Source organism: Acomys minous (assembly GCF_964271855.1).
Source record: "Acomys minous genome assembly, chromosome: 1".
Taxonomy (NCBI): Eukaryota; Metazoa; Chordata; class Mammalia; order Rodentia; family Muridae; genus Acomys; species Acomys minous.
The window spans coordinates 94,817,804-94,838,381 of record NC_140483.1 but is presented as its reverse complement, the minus strand read 5'-3'; the positions used below and the strand labels follow the sequence as shown (position 1 = coordinate 94,838,381).

The following is a 20,578-nucleotide window of genomic DNA, read 5'->3' as shown; positions in this document are numbered from 1 at the left end:
GACAAAAAAGGCTCAACAGCAAAAGCCTGACTTTTAACCAGGTTTGTGCTTTTACCAGTTTTTGTTGAGTGCTGAAGATGTGGTAGATTTCTAAAATTGGGACACTATTACCAATGATGGAATGGCTTGACAGCCGAGGCTGGGCTTTAAACCCAATACAAATCCTGTGCCTTATCTTGCCCTCAGCCTCCTAAATGCTGGGAGGTGATTAATATAGCTCCGCATTGGTAGTCTTCAGCCTCAGCTACACCGTCATCTTCATGTCGAGGCTACTACACACAAGCAGTGAGCCCAAACCTGACCAGTGCTCCCTAGGCAGGGCGCCGGAGAGATGTGTCAGTAGTTAGAGCACTGGCTGCTCTTTCCCAAGGACACACATGGCAGATAACAACTATGGCTCTAGTTCCAGGGGACCTGACACACATCAGAGCACGTAAGGTTTCCAGCTGGGTATGGCAGCACACTCTTATGCAATCCTAGTACATGGCACTTGGCTTTGGGGTGGCAGATCTCTAGGACTTCAAGGCCAGCCTGCCTGGCCTACAAAGAGTTCCAGGGCAACAGCCAAAGCTACACACAGAGAAACCCTGTCTCAGAAAAGCAAACCAAACAACCCCTCCACTCACAGCCAAAATTGAAAGCCAATGAATGACATTACTGAAGGCTTGAAACCCTTTTCTCTGCCAAATTTTAATGTTTTGTCTGCATGAATGCTTGTACATGTCTGTCTGTCTACTGCCTGAAGTGAGTTTCTGATCCCCTGGGGACTCATTTGAAAACAGGTGAGCTGCTTTGTGGGTGCTTGGAACTGAACCTGGGACCCCAGTGCTACCATTGAGCCATCTCTTCACTCCTGGGTGTTCCCCCACCCGCCAAACATCTTGTAGCTCTCATTAATTCACTTTGTAGACCAGATTGCCTCTGCCTCCTGAGAGCTGGGATTAGAGGTGTGCCTGGTCTCTTGCTTTTAAACTCATGTTCTCCCCATAATGGGAACTTCAGTCTACTTGGAGGCTGGTGTCCTTAAATTCCCCATTACAGAAGATGTAGCAGACCCCGTTGACTGGCATGAGGTTCACGTTCTCACCCAGGTGGTTCCAGTTACCTTTTCTGACTTGGGCTCAGATCTATACTTTCATTTCCTACCCACATAAATTATTTGCACATTTTAGGAACAAAGTAACAAGTTTCATCCTGAAAGCCCACAATGCTGTGATTTAACTGAGAAAGAAAGGCCTGCAGTGACACATTGGAAGCACTTTGTAATCAGTGTATTAGGAGACGATCATACATTTCAGTAACTGCTTAAATTCTGATATCCAGATTTAAGCATGTGAACATGTGACTTAAGTATACAACAGCGCTATTCATAATTTGCTATACTACCAACATTAAATTGCAGTTACGTTGGAGCCTAAGTCAAACAGCAAGCCTGTAACAGACCTCAGGAACACCCTTCCTAGATTATACATGCAAGTCACCTCTCCACATACAGGTCATGTCACTTTAATTTGCAAATTACTTGGGCTTTAGAAGTCACTACCCAAAGGTTGAGAAGGGAAAAAAGGTGACCATGTTTTCTATCTCTCTTTGTGTGTGTGTGTGTATGTGTATATATTTTAAAGATGGCACAGCAGAAGGGAATGCAATCTAGTAGAAGCAAGCCCTTAAGCAGTAGCTTATAATAACTTCTTTAGGAATGTATCATTTCTATCACTAATAACACAGGCGAAATTATATATTATACCACCTTTTAGTAATGGCTGACGCAATACAATGCAGATGCATCACAATTAATTCACGTCATACAACTAGACAGACCAACATGTTGCTAATAATTCTTTTTCTGATTACCAGTTAAATACAGAATTTTAATTCCATAGCTTAACAATGAATGGTCAAACAAGACATACCTAGCAGGTCAGTCTAATGAACACAGCTATTATCAGTTACACAAGAAATGGCCTAACAAATGCTAGAGAACTTTTAAAGTACTTTTTACAAGTATTAAACTTTCATCTTGCACATTGAAGTCATCATACATACAGGGCAAAGTCAGAGCTTTTATATTTGTGTTTATTCTTCATTTAACCTTTAAAACACTACTATAGTTAAAACAAAAACAATAGCCAAGTAGTGAGCATATTATGACTACAGTCCTTCCCACATTCACTACTGCATATAGAATGTCATAGTGACTGGCCTATTAAGAGGTCTGACACTGAACACCACCTCTAGGGTGATGTTCATCATCCTCATATGCTTCTCCATTATAATGACGCCGTCTTTCCTGATTTGGATCAAAGTCCACCAGTTCTACCTGATCCATTTCATCAGTCTCTTCTACTTCCTTCCTTTCAGGAAGAAGTTTTTCCAGCAAAGAGAGTTTATCAGGAGAGAGAAAGCCATTTTCAGGGAAGTTTACCTGCAAAAGAGAAACCGCAGTTATATTCCACTCTATCATTAGATCCTTTAAATACACAAATGATTTCTCCCAGAAAAACGTGTAATTACCCATCTCTTTAGATGAACCTTGCAACTATGGCTTAGAACCACCCTGAATTTACTATGCAGCCAAAGATGACTTTTTGTTTTTTGAGACAAGGGTTTTCTCTGTGTAGCCTTGGCTGTCCTGGAACTTGCTTCATAGACCAGGCTGGCTTGGAACTCAGAGCAGTCGGTCTGCTTCTGCCTCTGGAGTGCTGGGATTAAAGGTGTGTGCCATCAATGCCCAGCCAGATTATGTAACCTCTTACCTTCCCAATTCAACTCTCAAGTGCTAGATTACAAGCACATACCACCCAGGCCAGGTGCTAACACAAGTTAACTGTCATAGTACCAGTTGTGATTATTCTTAAACTGTGGCTTCAAGAATTCGTACAGTGGTGGTGCCCACCTTTAGTCCAGCACTCAAGGAGGCAGAGGCAGGCAGATCTCTGAGTTGGAGGCCAGTGTGGTCTACAGAGTTTAAGTTCCAGGATGGACTATACAGAGAGAAACCTATCTTTGACAACCCCCACCCCTGCCCAGGCTAATCACAAGAAGTAGGCCTTTTTGACCCTAATCCCAACCAAAGGGGAAAAAGGGTCATCTGATGTTCCAATTCCTGGATAAAGGGAGTAAAAATGCATTTGCTTGGTCTGTATTACATTTTAGTAAGCTAATAAACTAACCGTTCTCAAATGCTGTTGAGTATTATAGCTTACCTTAAACTCAATGATTAGACGTCCTTTCTCATATGGCCGACGGTATATTGGCATACCTTCATTTAGCACACACTTTATATCTCCATGCTTGACAATCTGACCTAAAGACATTGAAACCAAATTCTTTCTTAGGTATGGTTACATTTGTATAAGGCAAAGAAAAACCAAAAACAAAAACCTGTCAGCTTTGGTCCAACAACCCTGTTGCCTTCATTTATGGCTTTTCCAATATGTAACCAACATTCACTCAAGGCCCTATAAACTTCATCTCAACCCTAGAAAGAATATATATAACCAAGGAAGGAAAGGAAGGAAAGGAAGACACTTCCCTTAATGCCCACTACTAATTACTTCTTACGTATCAAAATGCCAAGCAGGGAAACATGTTCATTTAGTTATTGTACCTGGATGAGAGGTGATGACTATGGTTCGGTTGTCAAGAGTGGATATTGGCTTTTGGAAGCCACACAATGCTTCAACCAGCTGTATGTCCATACACATGAAAAGGTCTTCTCCTCGTCTACAACAATACAAGTGAGGCACAGTTACAAATGACTACACACCCCAGTGGGCAAACTTCTCTCACCATTCTGAAAACGAAGCAACCAACTGCTGAGATTAGCACCAGCAGTTTGCTGAACAAGGCTTCAAAATCCTACCTCACAGCTAGGCACAGTGGAGTAGGCCTGTACTGCCAGCACTTGGGAGGTGGAAGGCAAAGGCAGGGAAGATGAAGGCCTGCCTTGGTCTTAGAATGTTTTCAAACATTCTAAGCAATGTCTTTTTCCCACGTTGTTGCCTAATTTTAAGTCCAGTTTCTTAACAGGCGAAGAGAAACAACAACAACAAACATACTGGGGCTAAAAGAAGCCAGATCCACATTGGGAACACAGGAATCAGTGTAGATTTAAACAGACTTGGGCTGGATTTTAGACTTAGCAATTATGACCATTTTCTAGAGACAGTAAGGATTTCTTTGATACACATATTCAGTGTTGTGCCTGCTATATCATTTTGTTACATGTATTTAGTACTGTGCCCACTATGTCATTCTGTTTATTTTTCCAGACAGGGTTTCTGCATAACAGCCCTGGCTGTACTGGAACTTGCTTTGTAGACCAGGCTGGCTTCCAACTCAAGAGATCTTGCCCCAGCCTCCCAATGGCTGGGATTAAAGGTGTGTGCCACACCACGGCTCAACTCTCATGAGAGCATTTCTTTAAAAAAAAAAAAAAGCTAACACCCCCTCCAGTTCATCCTTCTTTTCCAACACAGAATAGACACCTGTGAAACAGCCTTTCCTAATGAGTTCCTTCCCCATGCTGTTGTCTCCCCAACCTACCTTCAAAGTTCAGTCTATTTTAGTTTCTTATTCAGAGTTTGGATATTTACATATACAGCTCAGTATGAATCAAGGATGGGAAACAGTGAAAGGCATTACCTTGAATGACTATTCAGAAACTGAAGGAGAAGGCGCCCTACAGCTGCCTGCTACCCATTTATGCTCACAGAAAATCCAATCAACAGTTTACTTGAAAGACAAAAAGCTAAAGTCTGGATTCTACTTCCAGCCATTTACAACTGAAACAGAGCCAATAAGCTTTTATAGGATGTACTACAGCTTGTTATATATACCCGTGTTCTAAAAGTGACACTTAAACTAGAATTCAACCAAATATGCAACAAGTCAGTTTGGGAGCATGACTGAGGCTTTACCGTGTGAAAACAGCATGGTCCTTCTGGTCTAAGACAATGATAATGTCTCCCGGCTCCAGTCCTGGCTCTTGGTCTCCTTCACCATGGAATGTTATCTTCTGACCGTCTTTCATGCCTAAACACAGACAATTTTGTACTTTTACTAAGAGCAGGATCATAAAAACTACTAAAACACAATGTGGTCTGGGGAACGCCACTCAGTGGTACAGCGCATGCCGAGGCCCTGGGTTCAGTGCTCAGGACAACTGCAGAGGTCCTGACCTCTGCATACAGTCCAGTTTGGCACTGGAGCAAGCCGTCACACAGAGGAGACACAACTCTACAGAGTCAGGCGTCTAGCCTCAGAAATACCCAGCTGCATACCCATCTTAAGTCTCCAACTTTCCCACAGAGACTTATTTCACTCAAGAAGCTGAGGATTAAAAACAGCCATGCTAGAACCAAATTGGCAGCTGACAAACACTGTAAAATTACCTATTTTGATTGTGTAACAATCTTTAATTACTACTATTAAACTAAGAAGCAGTGTCAATTGGCTTTTTTGTTGTACCAACAGTATTCTAGTAAGAAAACTCGGTTTATATAAAAATCCACAAGTATTCTGAAGGCCCCCCCCACTCAGTTCTCATTTTCCCCACATCTATGTTTATTCTGCTCAAAATGTAAAATAAAAATTCACTATCTTGTACCATAGGTAGCCTGTAGTAGATTAATTATCCATGACATGCAAAGGTTTGGTTTCTACTAGCCTGGACTTAATAGCAGGACAGTGATAGCTGCAGGCCTTTAGCCTTTTTATCAAAGCCACTCAGGTCAGGAGGAAGAGAGAGATCTCATGAGTTTAAGGCCAGCCTGGTCTACAGATCAACCACCACCCCCCACCAACATCAAGAATGTTTACTACTGGATACCATATCTTAGCCCATGTGGCCCATATAGAAAATACTGAAAATTTTCCAATACAGCAAATACGGTTATTTTTGTTGTTTGTTTCTCTGTGTAGCCCTAGCTGTTCTGGACTCTGTAGACCAGGCTGGCCTCCAACCCAGAGATCTCCCTGCCTCTGCCTCCCGAGTGCTGGAATTAAAGGTGTGCACCACTACTGCTCAGCTCAGAAAATCTATGTTCACGGAGTTAGCTGTCCTTTCGTCTCACTGAACCAGGCACCCTGGCCACAAGGCCCAGTGATGCTGTTTCCAGCCCAAGACCAGGAGCATACAGACTAGTGTATGGCCACACCTAGCAATCTCCCACTTCTGTGCTGAGAATTTGAACTCAGGTACTCATCTTGTGTATTAGACATTAGGTGTTATCTATTGAGACCGTGGCTCAAGTTTAGGGGATGGGCTTATGATCACAGCAGTTGGGAGGCAGAAGCAGCCTGGGCTACATAGTAAAGTGCTGCTGAAAAAAAGTTAAGAGCCACAGAGACACAGTTGCGCTGTGTAACCCTGGCTATCCTGGAATTCCCTCTATAGACCAGGCTGACCTCAAACTCACAACCACCTGTTTCTCCCTCCCAAGTGCCAGAGATTAAAGGTGTTCACCACTGCTCAAGTACATTAACTACACTTTTTTTTTTTTTTAAGAATTGGCCAGATGGACTAAGTTTAGATGATCCCAATCTTGTTGGCAACATTCAGAGCATCATAGTCAGGAGCCAGCTGAACACACTCCTCAGGTCTTATCAGGGTATTGACTTGGCCTTATCAATATCACAGTTTCTTCATGGCCTGTTTGATCCGGTGCTTGTTAGCCTGGGCATCCACAATGAACACTAGTGTGTTATTGTCCTCTATTTTCTTCATGGCTGACTTGGTGGTTGGGGGAATTTGATGATGGCACAGTGGCCAAGTGTGTTTCTCCAGGGTGTGCTCTTTCGAGGGCATTTGGGCTGATTCTGGTGCCAGAGGGTCTTGAGCAGCCAGAAGGTGGGTGACATGTGGATCTTCTTTTTGTGGCTGTGGACACTTTTCGGCACTGCCTTCCTAGCTTTCAAGGCCTTTGCTTTGGCCTTGGGAGGGGCAGGCACTTCCTTCTTTGCTTTTGGCACCATACTGGTGAAAAGTTTTCAAGACAGGGTTTCTCTGTATAGCTTTAACTGTCCTGGACTCACTTTGTAGACAAGGATGGTCTCAAACTCACAGCGATCTACCTGCTTCTGTGTGAACCACCACACTCAGTCCCACTATCCTAATCTTAACTACACTATCCATCTGTAATCCCAACACTTAGGAGGTAGGGGCAGGAAGACCAGGAGTTCATGACCACTCTTAGCTGCAGGAATCCCATTTTTATCTCAAAATAAATAAGAAAAAAATTATCTCATCAAAAAGGACAGGGATCTGAGGCCAGCCTTGGCAACACAGAAAAACCTCTATTTCAGTAGAAAAAAAGAAAATTTAATAAGCTGAAGCACACACATTCCTTAAAAATGTTTTATTAGGTGTGGTTATATAGGCCTATAATCCCTAATAGCAATCTAAGTTGTAATGAGCTAGCCCACATCCTTTTATTATGCTGTTCTTTAATTCTTAAGAATGTGCACAGTATAATGTTAATTACTGCCACATAGCCAGAAAGATAACCCTTAAATATTAAGATGCTTATGATCATTCATATAACCTAAAGATAGTCTTTAAAATAATTGCAAATGAGGGAGGGGCTCGTAAGGCCACACCCTCTCTGAAGAATTATTGGCAGTTGATGTTTACTGGAGGAGAGTCCTTTTCTTCAATCAGGTAGCCACTGTTGAAACTGCCCATGTTCCAGTAAATAATCCCCACTCATGCTCATGCAAGCAATCCTTAAAAAACAAAAAATCAAGGCACCACAAACAACTCTACCACAAAAATGATGAGAACTTGATAGGAAGTGGTACAAAAGGGAAGGAGGGTTAAAAAAAAAAATCACTAAGGAGCCAGGCGTGGTGGCGCACACCTGTAATCCCAGCACTACTGAGTGCATGACAGCCAAGGCTACACAGAGAAACCTAGTCTCGAAAAACAAAACAAAACAAATCACTATGAATGAAATTGTCAGAATAAAAAAACATGATTCAGACTAGAGAGTGGATCAGAACTCACCTTTATCAATGTGAACTTCTAAAATCTTCTTCTCTCGAACTATTTTCCTTCCATTGCAGCTCTTACATCTGTCTTTAGGGCTGATGCGTTCTCCGTGACCCTGGCACTCCATGCACACAGACTGGATCTGCTGAACCATTCCCGGGCCAATCTGGTGGATCCGTATTTGCATGCCCGTCCCCCGGCAGTTGGGGCAGCACTCTACTGCTCCTTTCTTACCACCTCGGCCTGAACAGTTTTAGAAGAAACATATGTGACTCTAGCAGTAGAGAAGTCTAACTCCTTAGTGTTCAAGGCCTTATGGACTCCTGTCCTAAAATGCACATTCAGAGTCTAAAAGAAGCCATTTCAAAAAGTGAGGTAGATAAGTTGTAAATTTTAGCAGTTGCCAAGAGGGTGAGAAGTCTTGCCTTTTGACAGACACATAGTCAGCAATGGAGGTCAGCAAGCAGCTGTATGTGTTGGGGTATGTGTTGGGGAGCGGGCTAAGGGAAGGTAAGGGAAGGTGTGTCTTTAGATAAGAAAACACCCAAGAAGTCAAAGCATGTATTCTCTTAGGATTTTGGTAGAGGGGGACGGGGTCCAGGGATGGGTATATGGGAAAAGGCAGAGCCTGGAGAGAGGGCTCATTAAGAGCACTGGCTATTCTTCCAGAGGACCTGGGTGTGATCTCCGTAGCCACGCAGTGCTGATACCCTCCTCTGGCCTCCACAGGCTCGGCATGCAGCAGTGTAGGTATATACATAGGCAGGCAAAAACACTGGAGGGGTGGGGGACAGGTGAGAGGTGGAGTATTACGCCCTTCTAGTTAAGAGCTCAAAGAAGTAGGTAGGCAGGCCTAACAATGAAGAATTTTCCTTTTTTCCCCCTCTCCCAGACAGGGTTTCCCCGGGTCACCCTGGTTGTCCTGAACTCACTTTGTAGATCAGGCTGGCCCTGAACACACAGCAATCTGCTACCATGCCCAGCTAGAATTTCGCTCTCTTGAGAGGACACTTTAGGGAGCAGTTAGGCAGGCAGTAACTGCAAGACTACCTACACCACAAACTTACACTGTGTCTCTATACATTTTTTTCCTCTTGAGAAAATGTTTAGCTGGCTTCATAAAGAGACCTATCATGGACCACTATACCCTTTTCTAGTTAAGAGGCCAGCCTGGGCTACATGGTGAGACTGGTCTCAGAAAAACAAAGCAAAACTAAATAATTAAAAAAAAAAAGACAAACAAACAAACAAAAGCTAAACAAGAGCACGCCTTTAATCCCAGCACTTGGGAGGCCGAGGCAGGTGGATCGCTGTGAGTTTGAGGCCATCCTGATCTACAAAGTGAGTTCAGGACAGCCCCAGAAGCCACTAATAGCCCAACAGTAAGAACCCTTACCTTCACATTTGTCACAAATCACATTCTTTTGCAGAGCAAGTTTTCTTGTTGCACCGTTATACAAGTCTTCTAAGGTCACTGAGAGCTGATGAACAACATTTTTACCTGGAACAAAACACTGCCCATTAGAAACCCATCTGTAATATTTATTTGTTGAAGGCACTATAAAAATAGCAAAGGAGGGCTGGAGTGATGGCTCAGAGGTTCAGAGCACTCACTGCCTGCTCTTCCAGAGGTCCTGAGTTCAATTCCTAGCAACCTTCTATAATGAGATCTGGTGCCCTCTTCTGGCGTGCAAGCACACATACAGACAGAGCACTGTATATGTAATAATAAATTAATCTTAAGAAAATAAAAAAAGATAAAAAGGCAAAGGATAATGGAAAACCAGCCTCGTGCTGTCTATCTTTTTGAGCTACACACATATACAATATTCATCCAATCACTCGATCCTCAAACTGATCTAATCATAGACTAGGAGATTTATGTCAGAGGTTTATCTGCCTAAGGACAGAAGAGGCCCTCTTAGAAATGCAACATGGTGGCACACGCCTTTAACCCCAGCACTCGGGAGGCAGAGGCAGGCGGATCTCTGTGAGTTAGAGGCCAGCCTGGTTTACAAAGTGAGTCCAGGACAGCCAAGGCTACACAGAGAGACCCTGTCTCTGAAAAAAAAGAAAAGAAAAAGAAATGCAGTGATTGAAATACTACCCTTTCAAGTCACTCAATGTTCAGGCACATTTCACAATAATGCAGAGTAACGTATCTCTGTAGGGCTTACTTATCAGGCATTATTAAGCAACATGGCCAGTTACTTCATCCAAACATTCTTTAGCACAGTAAATTCTTTCTAATCAAGATTGGCTAGAGAAGGCAATACTGAGACACTACTAAAATAGCAATCCCTGCTTCTGCCTCAATGGTTTGCACTGCTAGGCTAGCAATAGTTGTCTCAAACGATACATTCCCTCATGCTTTTTGTAATAGTGTTGTCCAACAGAACTTTCTCTAAGAATGGACACTTTTTTAAAATTGTTTTTTGAGACAGGTTTCTATGTGCAGCCTTGGCTGTCCTGGAACTCACTCTGTAGACCAGGCTGGCCTCGAGTTCAGAGATTGCATCACCATGCCCAGCATGATGGACACATTTTATGTGTACAACATTGAAACCATTAGTCACAATTATTGGGCACAATATTAAGTGTGGTGGCTACTACAGCTGAGAGAATTCTTTTCCCTCTAAATTAATCAACTTAAAGACCCACATCTGGCTAATGACTACAAAAGAATGTCACATATAATTTACCTACAACAGGAAGTAGGCAGTTGAGATCACATAAGGACAACCAGGTTACAGAAATGGAATTGCCCACTGATGGTTAATAAGTTCCTAGCTAGTGAACCTTCCACTAGGACTTTATCCACCACCATCAGCATTGTCTGATGACTTAACTGAATAAAGTTTCAATCCTTTCTGCATATCATACCTAAAGGTGTTAAAGTATCATTATAATTTGCTTCTAGCTTCACTTCGGGTTTTTGTTATTGTGAACATGCAAACAAGTTTTCACAAGTTGAAGAAAGTCACCCTTTCTCAACTTTACAGAGTACAAGAAAGGAAAAATAAAGCTTCTAGAAATTGACCAAAGCACATATCCCAAAGTAGCAGCAATAACAAAACCCCCTCAAGCTGAGCTAAGCTGAAAAGGCTAGTAACTTTTCTGTGCTTAATTGGGATTACAGGTTTTTATCTTATTTTTTGTACCCATATGAGAGTTTATGTGAAATCCCAGAGGCCAGAAGAGGTTGTCAAGAGCCCCTGAAGCTGGAGCTACCGTCAGTAGTGAGCCATTTGGTTGTGGGTGTTGGGAAATGAAATATGGGTCTTCTGCTAAGAACAAGTGTTCTTAACCACTGAGCCATTTTTATCAGGCCCACAGTACGTTCCTATAAAAACATAGTAAACAATTCCTCAAGCCTTCCTTATCCTTTATAAGGGCCAGGTGAAATTTAATGGCCTGCCCATTTGTTCTAGAACTGAACTGTGTCTACCCATTATTTTGTACAAACTATATATTGATACCAAAGTACTATTTTGACTTCCCAGAGTATCTCCCCATGAAGCTGTCTATTACCTTGCCCATAGACAACTTTTTAAATTAAAACATTAAATGCACATAAGTTGATCTAGTAAAGCTGAAGCAAGATTAAACAGCAGTAGATTATCTGGAGGTAATGAGCTGTTTTCTGGAACTCACTCTGGAACTCCAACTCATTTTTAACAGAAAAAGGCCACTGCGCTCACCTGAGTTCTAAGAGTGGAGGATATCACCCAAGTTGTTATCCTTTGTTAACTTACTGCTTGGGAATCTGTGGAACTGGATATACCCAATAGACTGGCTTAGCTATTTTCTGATTACATAAAATCTCAATTATAAATGAATCAGAAGTGAGAGGCAGAGACAGAGAGTAATATCATACCAACATGTAAACAAGCATTTAATCAAAGTCAATTCTCAACTCTCAGTAGCAGCTACTACTTTATTCTGCTGCAAGTAAGCTAGATTTTTCTTACCTCTCCTTTCTCTTTGCATCCTTCCTCCTCCTCCAAAGAACATATCGAAGATGTCCATGGGCGAGCCAAAACCACCACCTGCTCCGCCCTCTTTAATCGCCTGCTCTCCTCCTTTATCATATAATTCCCTTTTTTTGGAATCAGCAAGAACTTCGTAAGCTTGAGAAATCTGTTTAAACTGTTTCAGAAAAGAAAGCCCCATTAGAAATAACTGTCACAGGGCACACAGCTACCTTGGCTTTCAGGCACCAGCAGCAATGGCGATACTGCTTAGCTATTTGAGAATGTACTTGCCTTTTCTCCTTCATTTGGATTCTTATCAGGGTGGTACTTCAGAGCCAATTTTCTATATGCCTTTTTCAATTCTTCCTGGGTGGCATTGGGTTTGACCCCCAAAACATCATAGTACGTGGTTTCTTTCACCATGGTTTACAGCCTGAAATGAGTAAATGGGAGTTTTAAGGCAGCTTTTACCTTTTTGTGTGCAAAAATCCCACCTGCCTCGGCCTCCTGAGCGCTGGGATTAAAGGTGCGCTTCATGACTGGCTCTTAAGTGGTAGTTTTTAATAAACTACCAAAACTAAAGCAATCTATTCTTTGCCATATCTAATATTGAGAACACGACCTTCCATAAACTTTTCCTCCCCTAAACTTCTTAAAAGGTAACAATTCCGGATTTGATTCAGCTGTACATTCTAACGGACTAAATATAAATTTCAGGGAACGCGAGAGCCTTTGTAGCAGCTGGTTCCTACTCTACGCACTAACACATGTACAATCGGGCTTCTTCCGGTTTCCTTTCCCCAGAGGTTGTGCTGAAACCAAAAGCAGCACGGATGGGCTCTGTCCACTGGTTAGTACATTACCGCTGCCTTTGTACATCTGATAAAGGCCATACATCCGCCGCAAAGAGACACTGGGCACCCAGGGGTGGAGGAGTGGCCTATGAGACCAGCCCCGGGGAGCAGGTGCCCGGGCCGCGTCGCCATCCTGCGGCTGCTCCAGCTTACCCAATCTCGCCCCTCAGGCCCGCGAAGCTGACTCGCTCTCTGGGTTTCCCCGGCACCTGGCGCCGACCGTTACGGTTTCCTTCCTTTCTCCCTCCCACCCTGATCGAGAAGGCGGAGGGGGAAGGCCGGATCTCAACAAAGAGAGGGAGGAGAGCCAGAAGCGCAAGCCGCAGCCTCCGCCCGGCTCCTCCCGCAGCCCCTCACCCCTGCCGCGGCCCGCGCGTGCGCAGCGCTGCCCACCCGGCACGGGCGGCGGGGCGCGGGGGTGCGCACCGAGAAGTCTGAGCCGGGAGCCGATGGGACTTGGGCCTTGAGCCACCTCGTGGCGTGAGGGCGGGCAGGGCGCCGCGCATCCCCGGCGGCCCTCCGAAAACCTAGCCCGGCTCGGCGAACCCGCAGTCCCCGCCCACGCGGGGCCAACTGCCTCCGGCTGCGGCTCCCCCGGCAGTCTTCTGCCCAGACTGCACGCTGCGGCCGCGGGAGACCCGGGGGCCGAGACTCACCGGTGAGCGGGCCGGTGCCGGAGAGCGGAGAGAGGAGCGTAGCACAGCGCGGTTCAGGCAGACGCGGCTCCTCCGCCACCCACCGAGCGTTCTGGAAAGTTCCGCCCGGCCCGCCGCAGCCGACTTCTTTTGTAGCCGAACCCCGGCGCGTCACTCGCCGGAAGTCCCGCCCTTTGCCGCTGCCACCGCCCCTTGGTTACCCGGGCAACGGCGCGGGGGCGCGGGAGGCGGGGAGTGACTGCGCCCCAGGGCCTTGTGGGTGTGGACTCGAGCCCAGGTTCCCTAGGCTCTTGGAATCTTCTAGAGGCGGCTCCTCACTGCTGAGGCCCAGCGTGCGGAAGTCTTGAGGCGGAGAGGTCATGTCCCGGAGCCATGGCCTCCCGAGGCCGGGATGTGTGCTGCAGGCGCTGTGCCGAAGGGGAGCTGTAGGAACTCAACCCTCACCCTATCCAAAGTCTGATTTTCTGCAGCCCCTGGTCCCCAGGCCAACTGTGCACGCTTGCGATCCAGTGGTTTCGCCCAAGTACACATCTGTCGGAGCTTTTTGGTTGAGCCCAGGCTTCAGATCCTTTTGGCTACAACGGCTTGGGAGGGAACCTGAGAGTGCAGTAAACAGGGAGACATTTAGGCTGCCTCTTGCAAACGGAGGGCCATGGACTCTTCTTTTTAGTCAGTTTTCCACCAGGTTTGACTACAGAGTAGTAGGAAAAGGAAAGAAATGAAAAAAATTTTTTTCTAGCTAATCGTTTTAGTCAGTGAATCAAAATCTATAGTTAGCAAAGTCAACAGACAGTGAGAAATGCAGTTGTCCCCCTCCCCTCCCCCCCCCAGGGTTTTTCTGTGTAGTACTGGCTATCCTGGAACTCTGTTTGTAGACAGACCAAGCTGGCCTAGAACATACAGAGATGCTCCTGCCTCTGCCTCCCCAGTGCTGCAGTTAAAGGCATGCACCACCAGACCCGGCGTTGTGGCGCTGGCCTTTAAGCCCAGCACTCGGGAGCAGAGGCAGGCAGATCGATCGCTGTGAGTTCGAGGCCAGTCTGGTTTACAGAGTGAGTCCAGGACAGCAAAAACTACACAGAGAAACCCTGTCTCGAAAAACAAAAAATAAATAAATATAAATAAAACAAGAAAGGCATGCACCACTGTGCCTGGCTGGAGTGTTTTTCTTATTCAGTAAGTCAATAGATACATCAAGGAAGCTGGAAAAAGTAGAGCGCACGTATTTTATAATGATTGATTTTCAGCCGGACGTTGTGGTGCACCTCTGTAATCTCAGCACTCAGGAGGCAGAAGCAGGCAGAGGTAGAGGCAGGCGGGATCGCTGTGAGTTCGAGGTTAGCCTGGTCTACAAAGCAAATCCAGGACAGCTAAGGCTACACAGAGAAACCTTGTCTCGAAAAACAACAACAACAAAAGATTTATTTTCAGTTCTGTGTGTAGGTGCCCAAGGAAGCCATAGGCAGGGAATACATGAATTTGAATGTTTCAGATAACTTTTATACTTAGAATCATATATTTTATTGTTTGTTGTTTGGCATTTTAAATTTTACTTTTTTGTGTTTCCTGTACGTATCTGAGTGTTTTGTCCACGTGTGTGTATGTATGTGTACCACGTGTGCCTGATGCCTACGGACGTCAGGACAGGGAGTCAGCCCCCCTATAACAGGTTACAGGCAGTTGTGAGCCACCACGTGGTGCCAGGAGCTGGACCTGGGGCCTCTAGAAGAGCAACTAGGACCTTTAACTGAGAAGCCATATCTCTCCCCTCCTTGGCTGTGTTTTTGAGACAGGGTCTTGGATCCTACACCCCAGACTGGCCTGGTACTCTCTTTGTAGCTAAAAGCTGACCTCCAGCTCTGAACTTTCCAGCCTCCAAGGAGCTGTGGAGACTCCCCAGCCTCCTGCTTAGGCTTCTGTTGGAAGCCGAACAAATCAGCAGATTACAAGAGAAGTCACAAAACACACGTGAGCACGTTTCCCGGTGTCTGGAGTGCAGACTGTGTTGTGTTTGGGCGTCTGGGCCATTGCAGTCCTCCCCTGCCTTTAAGCGGGTAACTCACCATCTTCTGCGCTTGACCAGCTGAGCTGTTGTCGCCGTGTCTTAAGGAGACCAGAGGTCTGGATGTAGCCAGAGCTGAGGGAGCTGCAAAGGCTGTCTCCAAGCCTATCCATAGATGTCTTTACCTCTTGGTCTTCCTAAGCTAAGGATTTTGGAATTCCAACCCTGTGCTTTTCTGTCTTTTCAGTCTTATGGCTTTCAGAAAACTCTACTTCAGTCACTAAAGCCACACCTCTTCCCTTACAAACTCTTGTTGTTGTTGTTGTTGTTTGTTTGTTTTTCAAGACAGGGTTTCTCTGTGTAGCCTTGGCTGTCCTGGACTCTCTTTGTAGACCAGGCTGGCCTCGAACTCACAGCAATCCACCTGCCTCTGCCTCCCGAGTGCTGGGATTAAAGGCCCGGCTCATTCCCTTACATACTTTTTATTATGTGCTTTTGTTTTGGCTGAAAAACATCGATTTTCCCCATCTTATGTGTTACCCCCTCGAGTGTCATGCCTAACAATAGGTTGTATCGAGCAGTGTGGTCTCACCCCTTAACACAGGTCCTCATGTTGTGTGACCCCCCAACCATAAAACTATTTTCATTGCTACTTTATATCTGTAATGTTGTTTCTTTTATAAGTTGTAATGTAAATATTTTTGGAGATAGAAGTTTGCCAAAGGGATCTTGACCCACAAGTTGAGAACTGCTGCTTTAAGCCAACACTTTTGAGTAAAATATCTAATCTGCCAGAAATATTCTAGGCCTTCCCAACATACAACTTTTGTAAGCCGTGGCTTCTACTCTCAAGGAACTTAACTTTTCATGAGAGATTACAAAAGCAAAACCAAGAATTAATAAAATAAAACAGAGCTAGGCTGACGAATATGCCTGCCTTTAATCCCAGCACCCTGACGGCAGAGGCAGCCAGATCTCTGTAACATGGAGGCTAGCCTGGTCTACATAGCAAGTTCCAGGGCAGCCAGAGCCTCAAACATTAGTAGAACTCTATATATGGTATTTTTTGCCTGGGAGTGAGAGCTGAACTTAGTGTGGAGGCTCACCTGAACTGTTAGTGCGAGGGAGCAGAACCTGCTGGGGAGTGAGTTCAAGGTCACCTGGAAGTAGCTGCAGCACGGTCTTTGGAGCTGGGAGTCTGACTCATAGAACGAATGGTTCTTAGCCTCCTCCCAGGACTGCAAAAAAGAAGAAAGCAAACCATACTGCACGTGTTGTTTGCAACCTGTCTTTTCACTTGTCTTGTTTTGTTGGGGGTAAATAAATCAGCCTTGGTTTTTAAAATATGGTTTGCCTGTTCCCTAGTGAATGTTTCGGCGGTTTCCAGTGACTTACAGCTGAGTGCTAAAGCTCTCCAAATGCAGCTTTAGGCACTCAGACAAACTTTTTTTTTCTGTTGTGGTTTTTCTTTTCTTTTTTCTTTCTTTCTTTTTTTCCCCCTTCGGAGGGGGTGAGGTGGTTTGAAACAGGGTTTCTCTGTGTAGCTCTGACTGTCCTGGAACTCACTTTGTATGCCAGGCAGGTCTTTTTTTTTTCTGAGACAGGGTTTCTCTGTGTAGCCCAGGCTGCCCTGGACTCGCTGTGTAGACCAGGCTGGCCTGGAACTCACAGCGATTCACCTGCCTCTGCCTCCTGAGTGCTGGGATTAAAGCCGTGCGCCACCACACCCGGCTTCTTTTGTGGTTTTTCTTTCTTTTCTTTTCTTTTCTTTTTTTTTTTTTTTTTTTGAGACAAGGTCTCTCTGTGTAGCCTTGGCTATCCTGGACTCACTTTGTAGACCAGGCTGGCCTCGAACTCACACCGATCCGCCTGCCTTTGCCTCCTGAGTGCTGGGATTACAGGCGTGTGCCACCATGCCCGGCTTCTTTTGTGGTTTTTCAATACAAACCCTCGTATAGTTGAGGTTGGCGTTAATCCTCCTTTGTAGTCCAAACCAGCCTCAAAATCACGATCCCCTTTGTTAGGTCAGAATTGATTGAAGTGACATGAAAATAAAAAGGGAAAAACTGGGTAGATCTCTGTTCACCTGAGGCTCTAGGTCACCAACTCTTTGTCCTTTACCGTCATAAAGGTACCATACTCAAGTTCTAGAACTATCGAGCACAGGCCGTCCTGTGTAATCCGCCTGTCTCACCCTGGAAGGAGCTGGATCACATGCACTCCCACACTTGGATGCAAATATTTCTTTTTTGTTTCTCGTTTGTTTGTTTTTTTTTCTCAAGACAGGGTCTGTCTGTGTAGCCTTGGCTATCCTGGACTCGCTTTGTAGACCAGGCTGGCTTGAACTCACAGCGATCCACCTGCCTCCACCTTCCAAGTGCTGGGGTTAAAGGCTTGCAAACATTTCTTTAGGACAGGCAACTAGGACTGAAGTTGCTGTGAATGCAACTTGAAAATTACACTGACTTTTTAATGTTGATTTTGCACTGCTTCCAGCAGTGTGTGAACGGGCCTTGCAAATATAGTGGATTTTGTTTTGTTCTCTCTTATGCTGCTAATTATTTGCCAGCTTTACAAGTAGAAGGAAGATCAGGAGATCAAGACCGACTAAAGCTATATAGAACGTATGAGGTTACTTGGGATATTTAAGACCCTGTCTGGGGGTGTATGTGACAACTTAATATCAATTGTTTTAATTTAAAGGTTTTTTTTCTTTGTATGCTGTGTATGCACAGGCAGAGACGTACATGCAGACAAAGCACACATACACATAAAGTAATAAATAAATCCCATATTTCTGTCTTATTCTGTAGTCTTGAACTTAGGTCAGTCCTCCTGCCTCAGCCTCCCAAATACTAGGATTACAGGTGTGAGCCGCCATGCCTGGCTCTTGTGTTCAATTTCCTCCCACTGCAGCTTTAGTCATTTTGTTTTGTTTTGTTTTTTAAGATTAAAAAAAATTATTTATTAAGTATGCATGTGCCCCTCCCCTCCAGAAGAGGGCACCAGATCTCACTATAGATGGTTATGAGCCATCATATGGTTGCTGGGAATTGAACTCAGGACCGTTGGAAGAACAGGCAATGTTCTTAACCTCTGAGCCATCTCTCCAGCCCTTTTATAAAAAAAGATTTTATTATGTATACAATGTCCTGCCTGCCAGTAGAAGGCACCAGATCTCCTTATAGATGGTTATGAGTCACCATGTGGTTGCTGGGAATTGAACTCAGGACCTTTCTGCCTTACAGAAAGAGCCTCAGCCTTCAAGTTTGCCCGTGTGAGGACAGGGTGAGAGAATATTTGTAGCTCTGTTTGTCTACAGTGTTTTAAGCAGCACTGACTTTCCATTTAAGTTATCCCTACCTCTAGTCTTTTCTCCTTTGGCACAGGGTCTCAGGTAGCCTAGGCTAGCCCCAATCTTGAATTTGGCACATATCTCAGGATGACCTTGAATCCCCAGTCTTCCTGCAGACACCTAGTGTGGAGCCATGCCCAGCTTCTCTTCTTTTTTTCTGGGTAGGGCACAGGTGGGGTAACAGGAGAGGGGCCTGGCTGGGCAGTGTTCATAGGTCCTCAGCCACCCCCAAGCTGGGGTTCTGGGCTCCTGAGGGCAGATAAGCATATTGGGCATGTCCCCGTCATCTCAGATGAGCACTGGGTGGTTGTAGGCTGTGAACTGAGTGGAACTGTAGTGAGGCCCTAGGCGTGCCCGGTTCCAGCTCTCTGGCACAGGCAGTCTTTAGGAAAAGCATCTGTCTCATGGCCTTTTGGGTCTCCCTCCTTTTCTTAAAGAGTCTGAGCAATATAAAGAGGTGTCAACAAATTGCACACAGAGAACTTCCAGAACGAGGCTAAGGTCTCACAGTATTTACAACCTAGAAAAAGTGATGAGTGTGCTCACTCCGCATCCTCTCACTCTCTAGCAGCGTGGGAAGTTACACCTTTGGGGTTGCAGTTATGGTTGCTCTCTGAAAGACTGTCAGGTATGGTGGCAGAGGGTGCCTGCCATCCTAACTACTGAAGGTTAGGGGTAGGGTTAGGTTAGGTTAGGGTTAGGTTAGTGTTAGGTCAGTGTTAGGGTTAGGGTTAGGTTAGGGTTAGGGGTTAGGGGTTAGGGTTAGGGTTAGATTAGGGTTAGGTTAGGGTTAGGTTAGGGTTAGGTTAGGGTTAGGTTAGGGTTAGGGTTAGGGGTTAGGGTTAGAGTTTGAGTTACATTAGAGCTAGGGTTAGGTTAGGTTAGCATTAGGGTTGGGTTAGGGTTAAGGTTTGGTTATTGTTAGGTTAGGGTTAGGTTAGGATTAGGGCTTGGGGTTAGGGTAGGGTGAGGGTCAGGGTTAGGGTAGAGGTAGGATTAGGGCTCATGTTAGGGTTAGGGTTCGGTTAGAGTTAGGGTTAAGGTTGGGTTAGGGTTTGGTTAGGGTTATGGTTAGGGTTAGGTTAGGATTAGGGTTTAGGGTTAGGGTATGGTGAGGGTCAGAGTTAGGTTATGGTGATGGTTTGGGTTACGGTAGGGTTAGGGTTAGGGCTCATGTTTGGGGTAGCGTTAGAGTTTGTGTAGGGTTAGGGTTAGGGTTTTTGTAGAGTTAGGGCTTAGAGTTAGTGCTAATGTTACGGTTAGGTTTCGGTAGGATTATCACTGGTGCCCAGGAGTTTAAAGACTGCTTGGCATGATGGCATCAACAATACAATGTTTCCGTTCCTTTCCTTTTTAATATTTATTTACTTCATTTCATGTGTATGGGTATTCTGCCTGTGTACACAGATGTGTGCACCATATGCCTGGGGACGGAGCCTCTGGAACTAGAGTCACAGACAGTTGTGAGCTGCCGTGTGGATGCTAGGAATTGAACCTGGGTCCTCTGAAGCTGCAGCCAGTGCTCTTAACCGCTGAGCCACCTCTCCAGCCCCTGTATTTTCTTTAAAGGGAGGAAAAAGATAGACAGATGTACTCCTGTGCACTCGTGACCTCCTTTAGTTCTGAGCCGTAGAGAACCTCCTCTTCCTTTTTCCCTCTCCTTTCTCCCTCTCCCCCTCCCCCCCCTTCCCTTCTTCTTGTTCTTCTTATCCTGCTAAATATTTAACTGAAGCTTTAGGCTTCC

General features: G+C 45.1%; 1 protein-coding gene across 2 annotated transcripts; it reads right to left on the bottom strand.

Moving 5' to 3' along the window:
• Positions 1–1,255: 1,255 nt before the first annotated feature.
• On the bottom strand, positions 1,256–13,637 carry DNAJA1 (DnaJ heat shock protein family (Hsp40) member A1). Of its 2 annotated transcripts, none has more exons than XM_084799594.1 (9): positions 13,478–13,637; positions 12,259–12,400; positions 11,965–12,142; positions 9,390–9,494; positions 8,009–8,236; positions 4,923–5,037; positions 3,611–3,726; positions 3,207–3,307; positions 1,256–2,425 (listed from the first exon to the last, which is right to left on the bottom strand). In XM_084799594.1, exons 2-9 carry the CDS (start codon positions 12,388–12,390, stop codon positions 2,207–2,209), a joined length of 1,194 nt encoding a protein of 397 aa, XP_084655720.1. In that variant the 5' UTR covers positions 12,391–12,400; positions 13,478–13,637; the 3' UTR covers positions 1,256–2,206. The 2 variants fall into 2 exon arrangements, with proteins under 2 accessions (XP_084655720.1, XP_084655721.1); XM_084799595.1 differs by lacking the exon at positions 13,478–13,637 and adding an exon at positions 12,975–13,136.
• Between the last annotated feature and the right edge of the window lie 6,941 nt (positions 13,638–20,578).